The sequence below is a fragment of the Symphodus melops genome (assembly GCF_947650265.1).
Source record: "Symphodus melops genome assembly, chromosome: 11".
Classification (NCBI taxonomy): Eukaryota; Metazoa; Chordata; class Actinopteri; order Labriformes; family Labridae; genus Symphodus; species Symphodus melops.
This window is the reverse complement of record NC_136701.1, coordinates 13,866,733-13,881,256: the sequence shown is the minus strand read 5'-3', so window position 1 is coordinate 13,881,256 and position 14,524 is coordinate 13,866,733. Positions and strand designations below refer to the sequence as shown.

The 14,524-nt window shown below is 39.3% G+C and overlaps 1 protein-coding gene across 2 annotated transcripts; it reads left to right on the top strand.

The window, feature by feature from the left end:
• The first annotated feature begins 1,476 nt into the window (after positions 1–1,476).
• Positions 1,477–4,938, top strand: LOC306831939 (serine protease FAM111A-like). Of its 2 annotated transcripts, none has more exons than XM_079356250.1 (3): positions 1,477–1,539; positions 2,549–2,644; positions 2,725–4,938. In XM_079356250.1, exons 2-3 carry the CDS (start codon positions 2,573–2,575, stop codon positions 4,630–4,632), a joined length of 1,980 nt encoding a protein of 659 aa, XP_079212376.1. In that variant the 5' UTR covers positions 1,477–1,539; positions 2,549–2,572; the 3' UTR covers positions 4,633–4,938. The 2 variants fall into 2 exon arrangements, with proteins under 2 accessions (XP_079212376.1, XP_079212375.1); XM_079356249.1 differs by lacking the exon at positions 1,477–1,539 and adding an exon at positions 2,227–2,339.
• The last annotated feature ends 9,586 nt before the right edge of the window (positions 4,939–14,524 follow it).

Sequence of the window (14,524 nt, the reverse complement as noted above, 5' to 3'; positions counted from 1 at the left end):
CGCTGAATCGTTCACTCGTGCGCTTATTGAACCAGGGATGAAATTTTTTTAAGTCTAGAGGGATTGCTAGTGCTGACATATCTAAATTCTTGTTGTTTTGATTCCTAGGCCTTGTTGTTGTTGTTTTTTGTTTATTTGTTTTTTGTCATTGACCCAGTTTGTTGTCTGCTCTTTAAATTTATTTATATATAATCCCCTCTTGTCTTGATTCATGTTTTTAATTTACTCGTTCTTTATATTTTGCTGTTGTTTGTTCATCCTTTTAAGAGTTTTTATTAACATTGTGTATGTTGAAATGTCAATAAATATAAAAAAATAAAGAACCTTTATTGCCCCTATAGCAAAATTTGTTCTGCACAGAGCATAAACACACTATTCAAACAAACATTTAAATACAAGACAACACAAAAGATTGAAAGGACATTAAACACACAAAAGCACCAAGTGACTAAAATAGGGATTTCAGTAACAAGTTTATGTCAGAGGAAACTGTGATTATGATTCAGTATAATGTTTCTGAAGATGTCTGGGGAAGGTTGTGTCTTGCTCAGTGTATGACAGGTGGTTGTAAAATCCTGAGGTCAGCTGTCAAAGCATCAAGATCTTCAGTAAAGTGACAGGCCAACTCATTTAGCAATATGTGAGCTTATACGGCCTCAATTTGGTTTCACAATGAATGGATGAACATTTTTAATCCAACTATGTAAAGTAGCGTTGAAAGGAGAAGTTCTCTTAGCATAAATTTGGATTCAGTCTTTCTTCATCACATCATAATAGGGGATTTTGGGACTTTGAAGAATTAGGCGTTATTGTAACCAGAAAACCTCAGAAAAAGGTGAAGCTATAAAGCAGGAAAATCATATGGCTAATTTAATATTTTAAACAAGATATACTCCTCAAAAGAGGATTGAGAATTGTTTACTTTTCCTGCTGAATTGGGCTATAATATGTTGATGTGTTCTGAGGGCAAGGCCTGCTTGTTTTAGAAGTCTTAAGATATCAATCAATATTTATTTGTATTTTTGTGTATCTACAAATATTTCTGTGCAAGTGAACAATCTGAAGTATTTTCTACAATTTGAACTATTTTAGTATTATGGCAAAGCATACTAAAGCTGAGAGTGCCTTTCATTATGCCCAACAGTGTGTAGGCTAGTTGGTTAGACAACAATCTGATCAAATGAATGAAGTGCGTGCCATTTGGTGCAAAAAAAATTGGCATGGTTGCTGTGCTTCATTTTGCAGGATATATGAGGTATTTTGCAATGTGGTGTGTGGTTTTGTGAGTTAACTAAGTATTTTGATAAAACCAGCCTCGTTTGCAAAATTGTGTATTAGCAATTGGAACAAAGAATTGTAAATGCCATATATCACAATAAAGCTCTTGTTATCCAGTAGGTGGCGGTATTACTATTACGACTTCTTGGATACCAATCGTCGAAACTAAACCAAAACGAGGAAGAAGAATAAGGAGGGGCATCTGAGGAGGCGCAAAAATCAAGTCAAGTTTTGTCGCTTCCACGAAGGATTTTCAGATCTGTAAGTATGCCGAATATTTGCTGAAATCACTTTAAGCTACTCTCTAAAGGTTTAAGATCTAACAGCCACGTCAGCTATTAACACGTTTCTAGACAGATACATAGCGTAAAACTATTGCTTTCTTCTCGGCGTCAAGAAAAAACACATGCAAACAGCAGCAACAACAAACAGCATGAACGCTACAAAAAAAGATGTCTCTGTTGTGTTTTCCAACTCTTATACTCGTTTCTCCGATTATATGCAGCATGAGTGCATGGATATGAGTGCATGGATTTCTCTTCCACGAACCCTTTCAAATGACTTATAGAGTATAGAACTCATGGCTCTTAAATGTTAAGTCACTTATTCATGTGATGCCCAATATTTACTATTTAATACAATTATACGATGTTGTTGGCCCTCGTCACGGATCGCAGAATAAAGGAACAGAAGGACAGAAGGAATGGTCGGCTGGCCGCTTTACAGCTTTAGTTTCGTTTTCGCGGAAGCCAGGACACATTATTTGAATCGTGTTAAATTGGGTTACACCATGAACAAATAACAGTATCAGCTCACATGACTATTGTTAGTCGATCTTTTTTTACTGAATTTAATCTGAGTAAATTGTAACGCAATAAACACTCTCGTTGTATCCATGTGTACTTAAAGTGATAAGAAATGTATGTTCGTTTTCCTGCAGGTGGCTTCAGACTCTGTATCACCATCTTTTCTTATTGCACTTGAGTTGAAGTGAAAACATGTCGAAGAATCGGTCTAAATTGCTGCCTAAAAAAAATGGACCAATGGACAAATTTGTCAAGGTACAGATTTTTCTTCACTTAAGTCTAATTAAGTCTTGTGTATCTAATAAAGTCAAGCTATACTAAAAATGTTGATAACTACAGGCCTATTGATTGGTGAGAAATCGTTGAGTGTAAGCAAATATTATTTGTATTGTCTTATATTTGAAATAAATATTTGCACTTTGGACTTTCTTGAGATGACATAACATGTCTGTGTCTGTTGTCAGCCCTGTAAACCAGAAACCCCGTTGATGTGTACCAGTCCACTAACTCACCGTCAGCTGCCATCAGCTCAAGCCTCCCCCATCACTACAGTTAAACAGGTATATCTAATTAATTTTGTATTTACGAGTGTTTTTATAATGTCATAATGAAATGAACAATAAATGTGTTCTATTTCTAGGAAGAGGAGCCACATGCAGCCCATTCCTTTGAGTGGGTGGGAAGTGACAAGAAACCCACAAACTTAACCTGCAATAAGGCAGGAACTATTGAGCAGTCACTGAAGAAGAGTGCACAGTTCAGAGAACTTGCAGAAAAGAACAAAAACAAAGAACTTGTCATTGTAAGAGATGGGAAAGCTATCAGCTCCCACTTCCCATGCAGCTTCATTAAGAATGAACGTCTTACTGTCAGTTACATTAAAGCATCAGACAAGGACAAGCGATCAGCTGAAAATCGAGCCTCCAGAGGGAACCAAAGACAGGGTCCCTCTGACGAGCTTGTGGTGTTTCATGTGGCGACAAAAGGAGGGAAAAAGATAGCACGAATCATGAAAAACAAAGAATTTAAAAAAACCTTTGAGGAAATTACTGTGTATGCTTATAAAGGAGAAAAAGTGAAAGATGCACTGAGAAGAGATGGACGTTTACTGACAAGAGTCTTCCAAACAAACTGTGCGCTCATCGATAAAAACACTGACGTAAGAACTGAAATGCACAACTTAGTTGATGATCTTGATGGTAAAACTTTCAAGATCAAAATGATCAACCAGTCTACTCCACCAGAAAGTCCACCTGAAAGTCTTGAAGATGCAGAAGTGCCTCAGAATGAATCTCAGAAATCTGACTCTGAGAAAAACCAAGATCCTCAGCAGCACTCGACCACAGACGAGTCAGTGACTGACAACACGTCACAGGAAAAATCCAAGCAAAATGGCAATATACAGCCAAAAAAGATACCCAATTCAGAAAAGCTAAAGAGTCAACTATCTTCCCAGCTTAGCAAACGGATTGAAGGGATGAAAACTGGAGTTCCTAAGCTTTCGAACATCCAGAATCTCTTCCGTGAAGAGTATGGAAAGAATGCTCAGACATCCAGAGAGGTGAAAACAATGAAGAAACTGATGGATCTCAGTGATTCTGTTTGCCATGTCAGGATAAATGGGAAACCTGGCGGAAGTGGCTTTCTCCTGTTTGACAAGTTTGTCCTGACAAATGGCCATGTGGTTGAAAACATTTACGAGAAGAGTACAAAGAAGCTTTTACAGCCGATGACTGTCCATTTCTCTTTTGAGAGTCTGGACCAGGTGGATTCAGGAGCAGAAGTGGAGGAGGTCACAGGCTTTGAGTACGATCGTGACGCCTCAGGCCACATGTATGACTGGGCTTTGTTAAAGATCAGAACTGATCAAAAATTACCGCGGTGTCTCTTAAAAAACTTTGGTTTCCTCCCCAGTCGTGGAGGAATTTGCATTATTGGGCACCCCGATGATGGTGTAAAGAAGATCGACCCATGCTTTATTGTTCCCACTGATAACCGCATCGAGGTTGTAGCGCAGCACCACCAGGAAAACCCAGATGGTGTTCTGGAGGACAGCGTGCAGTACAGGGGATACCAGGGGCAGATTAATTTGATAACCCAAATTTTTTTTGAAAATGTGTTACAATGTGTTCAGAAGCCAGTTCTCACATACGAGACTTGCTTTTATTACGGCTCTTCTGGCTCTCCGGTCTTTGACGACCACTGCAATGTTGTTGCAATGCATTCAGGAGGATATGTATACAAAAACAGAAATGGTAAAAAGAACAGTGTCATAGAGTATGGCTATCCTTTGTCCTTCATCCTAGAACACATCATCATCCAGATGGTGGAAAGAGAAAAGTTTGATGTGCTGAAGGAATACCTGGTTTGTGATTATGGACAACATCAAAACATGATGACCAATGTGAAGAAATTGGTTGAAAGCAGAAATCTCACATCATTTAAAAATGGATTCAGCCGCTTTGTGCAACCAGATGAGGAACGTTTGAAGATGTTCTTTGAATTCTTCCTTCAGAACGATGAACCTGTCAACATGGACACTGACTAAGTACAGACTGTGCACAGATGTGTACAGTAGGCCTATCTGACATGATAGATAGATAGATACTTTATTGATCCCGAGGGAAATTCAAGGCATGTCTGTTTTCATATAGCAGAACACTTTATCAAAGGGAATGGTATATAAAGCTAAACTTGGTGTATTCATTATTTGAAACATCACTTTCAGAAATGTGTTTATTTTTTCATTATCTTTGCATGCTCCTTTTTGTTAACCCTCTGGGGTCTGAGCCTACTTTGGCTGTTTTTGGATTTTGATTTTGCCTTTATATACCACATTAAAACATTTACCATACCCATGTTTGACTTTTTTTTTTTTTTTTTTTTTTGAGGACAACTTCACATTTATGATCTGATCATTATTTCTTTACTTTAATTCAGCTTTATTGGCCAGGTATGTTTAACACACAAGGAACTTAGCTTTGGTAGACTGTCCTCTCTGTGTACATTATGTAAACATTAAATATGAACAATTAACTAAAAATATAAAAAATTAAAGACTAATATGTACAAGACTAAAGATAATAGTGGAAATGGATTATCTTTACAGTATTTAGATTATAGTGTGTGTAGATCAATTAAAACCTATGCTTTCAGGCTGGCATATGTTGCCATGGCAATGGATACAGGCACTTCTCTTGGTGGGCACACCTGTTCTGTACCCTTAAGTCACCTGTCATAAAGACCACAACCTGAAACACAGCAGGACAGAATTGTAACAGCGCTATGGGCTCTCTACCCTGTATGTGTTGCTGCACAGGAAAATGGCTGTACTGCTTTAAAAAAGCCCATCTCAATTTAATACTCCGTCCTTTGACAAATACAAGCAGGTCTCAGTTAGAGCCCCCTCTGCATTAAGTGTTGAAAAAGTCAGTAAGACACAAACATGAAAGATAAATTTCAACGATTCTGTCAACAATTCTCCATGTTGACTGATTTGGGTGTATGGAGACGTTTTATTTTCCTCAGTCTGTCAAGTGTTTTGGTGAACATTTGCTCTGTGTACTATAGAGCTCAAATTAAAGAGAAGTAGAATTGCTAAAACTATTGAAGGTTAGCAACAGCAGTGTTTAACTGGTTCAGACAGAATTACTGTAAGCAATCAAAAAAACTAACTGTACACCAGGTAAATTCGTGCTGCCCTTGCAGCACTAGAGGGCGCTGTGGCTCAGCTGGTATGGACCATCACAGTGTATGGTCCAAGTCAGGCTGAATAACTGGTTAACAAAATACAACACATAAGTGACACGAAGAATCGGTTTTATTCATGGTCAACATTAAACAACAATTAAAAATCCTCAGTTCAGAATAAACAACGTTAGATTCCTGAATAAATGATCAACACCAAAATAATTTATTTAAAAATAAACATACGTCTTCAAAAATATACAGTCATTATGCTTGATGAACATTGACTGAGCTCTCAGCAAGTGACAGATTTGTCTCATGACACATTCACATTTGTGGTGAATCATAACATACAAACATGTAGAAATACTTTCATGTATGAGGTGAGAGAGGACACATCAAAATGAGGTTTCAATCTGTTGCTTCAACGTGAAGGAGGTGTAAGACGCAGCAAACTTCCTGAAGCAGATAGTCCATGTGTCATTCATATCAGAGATAGAAACCTGAAAACACCGGGTTAGTTCATGATTTGCTCACTCCATTTATTGTTCTCAAAATCGCGAACAAGTCTTACAGACAAACTACACATGGAACAATTAAAAAGCATTCCTGTGAGGTGAGATCACTGCTGAACTGGGAGTCCGGTTTAAGGTGCATCCATTTGCAAAGCCTAATTAAGAGCAGTTTCTTCTCTGCACCTAACTGGGGCGTGGAGTCTCTGATGCCTTCGAACTCTGAGGAAAGAAAAGTCAGAACTATCAGAGAAGGGCAAAAGTAGGATTTTGTATTTAAATCATGTGACAGGTGCTTTACAGAAATCTGATGTAGCTGATATAATGTAAGGAAATGTGACTTCACTTTAAGGTTCTGTGGGAACAGTGACCAAACGTGATTGGTTGGTAGTTGTTGTGACTTGGTAACTTTAAGGATAAAGTGACATAACTGTAAATCACATTGTTACAAAACTACTCCTGTCAGCAATAAGTCTAACTTACTGTTTCATAAGCCGATTATGCAAAGAACTAACCAAAAAACATTTGTCGGCTTCTAAACATGTACAGAAAACCTTCTTTCATGTAACAGGATCTCTGCTTTAACTGAGTGAACCCTTGATTTACCCTTTTGATCTGCTATAAATCCATCCAAGTCTGAGCTCTTTAGGGGTTTCTGTCAACAGTATTGTTTTCTTTTTCCTTCCGTCTCTTTGCCGCCATTTTTGACGGCTTGAACGTGAATGAAAACTCATCAAAATCTCTAACGTCATCGGGTCTGGCGAAAAATTTGATATTTTTGTCATTTCGTAAAAAAAATTCGCAAAATGACTGTGTCGCCCCCTTCAAATTTTCAAAAGGGCCTCCCCATTGAGGTTTTTTCATTGTACGTGCACAACAATTTTTAGGCACATTAAGCATTCAAGATCTCACATAAAATCCTCTTACACCCATAGTCAAAACCAAACAGGAAGTCCGCCATATTTTTTTTGAGTGCTTTAAATTCGCGTTTCACAGGTTAGCTATTTGAACGAACTCCTATAAAAGCGTTTATCCGATGACACAATGTGAATGTCAGTGTGTTCTCGACATGTTGAAGATCTCTCGTTGTGCTCTGCACGTTATTTTGTTAAAGGGCGTGGTCATACGGACGCGTTGTTCGTCACAAACAGGAAGTAGTTTGTTAAGGGCCTTATTATAGATGTAGAGTCATCAAACATCACACACATGATCCCAGTGGAAAACTAAAACTACACATGTTGGTATAAAAAGTGGGCGTGGTTAAATGACTCAGTGGCGCCTCCTTGAAATTTTCAAAAAGGCCTCCACATAGACGTTTTTTGTCCTACATGCACAAATGTTTTATGCTCATTGGGCATGTCAGGAGCTACATAAAATCCTCTTACACCCATATTCAGAAATAAACAGGAAGTCCGCCATATTTTTTTTGAGTGGTTCAAATACGCGTTTCACAGGTTAGCTATTTGAACGAACTCCTACAAAAGCGTTTATCCGATCATCGTGAACTCAATGTCAGTCTGTTCTAGACATGTTGAAGATCTCTCGTTGTGCTCCGCACGTTATTTTCTCAAAGGGCGTAGTCATACGGACGTGATGTTAATCACAAACAGGAAGTAGTTTGTTACAGTGCTTAGTATAGTCGTAGAGTCATCAAACATAACACACGTGATCCCAGCAGAAAAATTAAACTTGTCATGTTGTTATAATAAGTGCGCGTGGCTAAATGACTCAGTGGTGCCCCCATGAAATTTTAAAAATGGCCTCCCCATAGAGGGTTCTGTGTCCTACATGCATGAAATTTTTTATGCTCATTGGGCATGTCAGGAGCTACATAAAATCCTCTTACACCCATCGTCATAACCAAACAAGAAGTCCGCCATATTTGTTTTTGAATGGTTCAAATTCGCGTTTGACAGGTTAGCTATTTGAACGAACTCCTCCAAAAGCGTTTATCCGATCATCGTAAACTCAATCTTAGTGTGTTCTAGACATGTTGAAGGTCTCTCGTTGTGCTCCACACGTTATTTCGTTAAAGGGCGTGGCCATGGCGTACCATCACACTTTGATGTCTCGGCGCACCCCATGTTTTTAACCTTTGATGACTGCAACGCCTGCTGCTTGGCCACGTGTTGCAGCTGCACTCCCGCGGTCGCGACACACGCCGACATGCGCGGGGTGCTTCGGTCCCTTCATCACCGCTTGCGGTTATATTTGGACTTGCTTTTCTCCCTGTATGAACTTCTACTGATTCGAAACACAAACAAGATATTTAGTTTAGCCTTTTTCAGGAACTGTCTGGCGTCTATAACCCTGTTTTCTTGGTAAGCTTAAGCACCCGACCCGGCACCCTCACACACACATGCACAGCTACAAACTACTTTATGTTTATGTATTGTCATACAGGACGTTACTTATTGAAAACAGCTCATTCCCTGCGCACGTATTCTATAGCCCAAATAAAACTGTTGGTTTCAATGATGAGGATGTCACGGATCTGTCAGTAAAGTTTTATTGTTACTGAAAGAAAATGTGAGAGGCATCAATACTTGGGGGTCACTACACTGGCAGTGGCCTGCTACACCGCTGGTGGTGTGGTTCCTCGGGTCTCTCCGCTCCGGGCACCTGGAGGGTCCCACAAGTTTGTTGTGGGATATTCCTGGGCAAAGGGGGTCTGTGGGGTGGCGCCCCCCTGTGGTCATAAGCTGTGCCGCTGTCATTGTGGACGGCCCCCAAATGTGGCCATTTCCATTTTTATATTTTGTTTAAGTACACCTTGTTTAATAAGTGTCTCTACATTGATTTCAATGTTAAGCACTTTGTATTACAATTTATCTGTATTAAAAGTGCTATAAAAATAAAGTTGGTTGATATGAGTAAAATACATCTTACAGTAGTAAAGTTACCTTTGGATTAGAGCCAATTGTCTATTGTAAGAGAAGATTTGCTAAGATGTCTGATGTTTATGAGTCAAGGTGCTGTCCTTTTTCTGCCCTAATAAAGAAGTACACAAGGGGTAAAGAGTTTGTACTTTCCTGCAGCATATAAGCAACACTGTTGAGATGAATACTTGCATGTTGACAGTCATTGTAAGATCCTGGCCAAGCATGGACCACTGTTTGACCACGGCTAAATAAATCTAAGTTGACCCACGGTCTGTTTCACAATGTTCTTGATGTTCATTGTGCACAGAAACCTCCACCCTAACATACACCCAGCCTGCATTTCCAGTTTCATCCTTAAACTTTACTTTACGAGCATCGACCACGCCACAACCATTGACGTAGATCGTATGAGACAGATGAATATGCTAAGGTAATGATTATGATGGAGGAGGACGTTGTTGATTGGCTGCTCTGGAATGATGAAGTGACTGCAGGACAGAGGAAGACTCAGAGTGGGGGACCCGTCTCAAGCGTATTTCTGCCCCGAACTGATCACAGCCCATAAAAGAGTCCGATTCAAATGGAGCTGAGCTGTGAGACTGATATCGTTACATTTTGTGAAAATTGTTTCTGGAACCAGAAACGGATCGCCATTTTCCTGTCCTGAGGTTAAGACCTGAGCTGCATACGTAGAGTTGATGTGTTTTATCAGAGGTATGGGCTGAGACAAGAGTCGAGGAGAAAGATGAAAATGGAAAAGAGGTTCCCGACTGATATGTTTGACTTTGACAGAGTGTGAATACGAGAGAATCTGAAGTGGGGATGGTGGTGGTTAGCAACATGTTGTAACCTCCATAAATGGTCAATGCAAACCAGCCTGTGAATGAAAATTCATACAGACAAGGGCACAGATCACGTGGAGACAGAGAAATGGAGGAGCTTGTGAATGAAGTAAAGGTTAGGCAGCACAAATCGACATGAACTGACTTTAGTTTTGTCAAAGGAAAGATGACAAGAAACTCACTGTCAGATGTAAATTATGTCCATGGGACTCTTTTTACAGCAGAAAGCACAACCGCGAACCTCCTTAAGCACTGACAACAACAACAACACAACAACCTGCAGCTGGTGGAAATGAACGCCAAATAAATCACCAATTACAACAACACAACGAAAGTCAATGCAGATGACAAAGAGTCGTTTCGCAAAATGATAAAAGAGCTGTGTGCATTATGCTTGGGGCTCCTGTAGATATTTACAAGTATTATTTGGCAGGTGGATTTCAGCTAAAGTGTTAAATATATTCAAAGGAATTAAAGATACCAAAGATCAGCTGTATACTGGAAGTTGTTATTAAATAAAATGGCCACTCCCCTTCCATTTGTAATTGCTTCATTCGAGCTGGGCTTCTTTTCAGGTGCTGCTGCACCTTTTTTTTTTGTTTACCGTTGGGTGTGTTTTGTCTGTGGTTTTGACGTATAGTTGGCAACCCTGGCTCGCTTGACAAGATGGAAGCACACAATAACATTCAACATTCAGCAGTTGGAAATGTTTCTATCTTTTGTTCGTAGTGAACCTCGCCTGTGGCTGTGGGAGGATCACTGTACCGTACAACGCCTGAACTTGAACCTCAATAGAAATGTTTGAGAAGCCGATTGGATCCTGCTGGTCAGCATTTCATTGCCTATTTATAACCAAACTGGAAATGCATAACTATCAACATGAAGATTTGCAACAGCAGTTATACACCCAACTACACAAACAGGTTTGTTGTGTTTTTTGGTTCAAGACATGATACACTTTACCAGACCTCACAGCTCCAAAGGCGCCTTGCTGGTAGCAGATCTAAAAGGTTTATTTTGAGCTATAGCAGGTGTACCAGGCTTATCCATTTCATATCACCATAGGTAAAGGATTCAAAAAAGATTTTTGCATAAATGGTTTATGTAAAATAACTAAAAAGCAGTTATGATTATATAATATAAAAGGTTAAATGAGTAATGGATGAAATGGTCATAAAATCTAAATATGAAAACAATAAAAGGATGAAATGGTAACAAAACAAATATAATAAAAAACCTATTCAACAAATGCATCACCCTCTCTCTGATCTTTGAACACTAATCGTTCACAAGGATATGACTTCTATCATATTTGAATAGTGGGTGTGTAAGGTTTCACACAGGTGTAAGGTTTCACACAGGTTGTGGATACCAGGTAGATGTATCATCTTCCTTAGACGTTGCACTTATCAAAACACGAGTGAACAAACACACGGAGTGGTTGTGGAGCCTTCTGACCCCTTCTCTGAACTGAAATTCCTGTTGAATCAAAGTTGATATTTAGGCTGAGAGGTAGGTGGACATTCTTCTCAGTCGTGTCATAAATGTTTGTTTTTCTTTGTGTTGATTTTTCATAGCTGGCCTGAATACACTCTTTTCTTTAGAGAAATCAGCTAAGTGTTGTTGTAGAGTGATTGTGAATCAGGAAGTGAGATAATTTATATAGTTTTTAATTTACTTTAGTGTGAGTTTTAAATGCATCACTTAAGAAGCTCTCAGCCCGTCCGACCTCTGATGCTGCACACGTTAGTGTGTATTTTCTTGTATTCATCTATCTTGGTCATTTTTGTGGATATAACATTTTAAATCTGTCTCCCACATATGGGAATTACTCTTTTAGGTAGAATAGACTGTCTTCATTGTCATTATGTATTTGTACAAGGAAATTCAAAAAGGTCATCCACAAAATCACCAAAAACTCTCCTTCAGGTGTGCATATGTGTACAGCATTTACTTAGGTCGGAGGTATAGTATAAAAAAAGTGTCTTGCCAGATTGCAGATATTAAATAAATACAGAAGTAGTTATTGCACATCCCAGGTAACAGGTAATATAGAGTATTTGTATTGCAAAAGGTTAGATTGCATTGCATTTGTTTCAATTTGCGTGGACCTGTGTGCGTGTGCGTGCATGCTATGTGTGTGTGGAGAGAATGGCAGGGTGAGCACTGGGGAAGAAGCTGTCAGCTGTCCTTGAACCTGTTTGTCTGAGCTCTGTCATAGGGCAACGTGTCGATCAGATGACAGCTGTCCATTACGATGTTTACCGCTCTGTTCAGGAGTTGTAAATGTCCTCTTTTAGGTCCATATAAATGTAACTTTATGTAAAATCCCTTAAGAATATTTTAACAATGCGCTCACTCATTTAGTCAGTCAATTACTCTTTATCATTTTTCATCTCACTCATTTTTTTTATCTCCGTGTGTCTGACAAGGAGTGTGTGTGTGTGTGTGTGTGTGTGTGTCTGACAGACAAGGAGTGTGTGTGTGTGTGTAAGGACACCATTGATGACTGTAAGGCCTGCTGCTTGGCCACATGTCGCGGTTTCACCTCGCGGTCGCAACCATGCGCGGGGTGCTTCGGGCGTGGTCATACGGACGCGTTGTTCGTCACAAACAGGAAGTAGTTTGTTAAGGGTCTTAATATAGTCATACATTCATCAAACATCACACACATGATCCCAGAAGAAAAATGAAACTAGATATGTTGGTATAAAAAGTGGGCGTGTCAAGATGACTCAGTGGCGCCACCTTGAAATTTTCAAAAAGGCCACCCCATTGAAGTTTTTTTGTCCTACAAGCATGCTAATTTTTATCCACATTAAGCATGTCAGGAGCTACATAAAATCCTCTTACACCCATCGTCATAACCAAACAAGAAGTCTGTTTTTTTAAATGTAAGAAAAATGGCCGAAATTCGCGTTTGACAGGTGAGCTATTTGAACAAACTCCTCCAAAAGCGTTTATCCGATCATTGTAAACTAATTATTTTTACAGTCTATGTTGTAAACTGTGTGTCAGTGTATTCTAGACATGTTGAAGATCTCTCGTTGTGGCCATGGCGTACCATCAAACTTTGATGTCTCGGCACACCCCTTTTTTACCTTTCCAAAAGGCCTCCCCATAGAAGTTTTCTTCTCTGACATGCATGACAATTTTTGTGTATGTTAACCATGGCAGGACCTACAAAAAATCCTCTTGCACACATTCCAAACAGGAAGTCCGCCATATTTTTTTGAATGTAAGAAAAATGGCCGAAATTCACAGGTTACCTATTTGAACGAACTCCTACAACAGCGTTTATCCGATCATCGTAAACTCAGTGTCAGTGTGTTCTAGACATGTTGAAGATCTCTCGTTGTGCTCCGCACGTTATTTCGTTAAAGGGCGTGGCCATGGCGTACCATCAAACTTTTATGTCTCTGCGCACCCCTTTTTTTAACCTTTGATGACTGTACGGCAGGGGTGCTCAATACGTCGATCGCGAAGGCAGTGTGGGTAGATCGCAAAGCATTATAAATAGACGTCAGCCTATCGTCCGTCCTCACTATGAAAAAAAACCGGCTCAGTGCCCCGCGCCTCCGTATTTTCCTCTTAAGTTTCGTTTCATTAAAACCGAAAGTAAAGACGGTCGCGATGTGACTGTATTTGCTGAATGAATATTAAAATATGTAACGTAGTGTTAAAAGGCTGCATCAATCAAGTTATCATTTGTTGCAGCAAGAAAGGCAGAGGATCATCAGGCAACGAGGAGGAAAGGTGTGAACTGTAATAAGCTAAGAGAATGAGAAACAGTGAAGTGAAACATAAAAAATAGAGATGTAAATGTAGCTTAGGCTGGAAAACGGAAGGATATGCAATGAATCGGAATATTTCAAGGCCATGTTAATCAGTTTTTAATCATGTTGTTCAGTCACAGTATGAATTATCCATCAATAATATTATTTGGGTGGATTAATGGATTAATTAAAAAATTCAACGGAGGATGAGACAGGAGAGAGACATGAAGACCAGGACCCAGTTACATACAAAGGCCAGTCATTCTCTCTCTCTCTCTCCCTCTCTCTCACATTCCGAAAAAGTGTGAGCACCCCTGCTCTAAAGGTTTAACTTATAGAGTATAGAACTCATGTGATGCCCAATATTTACTATTTAATACAATTATACGATGTTGTTGGCCCTCGTCACGGATCGCAGAATAAAGGAACAGAAGGACAGAAGGAGTGGTCGGCTGGCCGCTTTACAGCTTTAGTTTCGTTTTCGCGGAAGCCAGGACACATTATTTGAATCGTGTTAAATTGGGTTACACCATGAACAAATAACAGTTTCAGCTCAAATGACTATTGTTAGTCGATCTTTTTTTTTTACTGAATTTAATCTGAGTAAATTGTAACGCAATAAACACTCTGGTTGTATCCATGTGTATAAAGTTTTATGAAATGTATGTTCGTTTTCCTGCAGGTAGGCTTCAGACTCTGTATCACCATCTTCTCTTATTGCACTTGAGTTGAAGTGAAAAC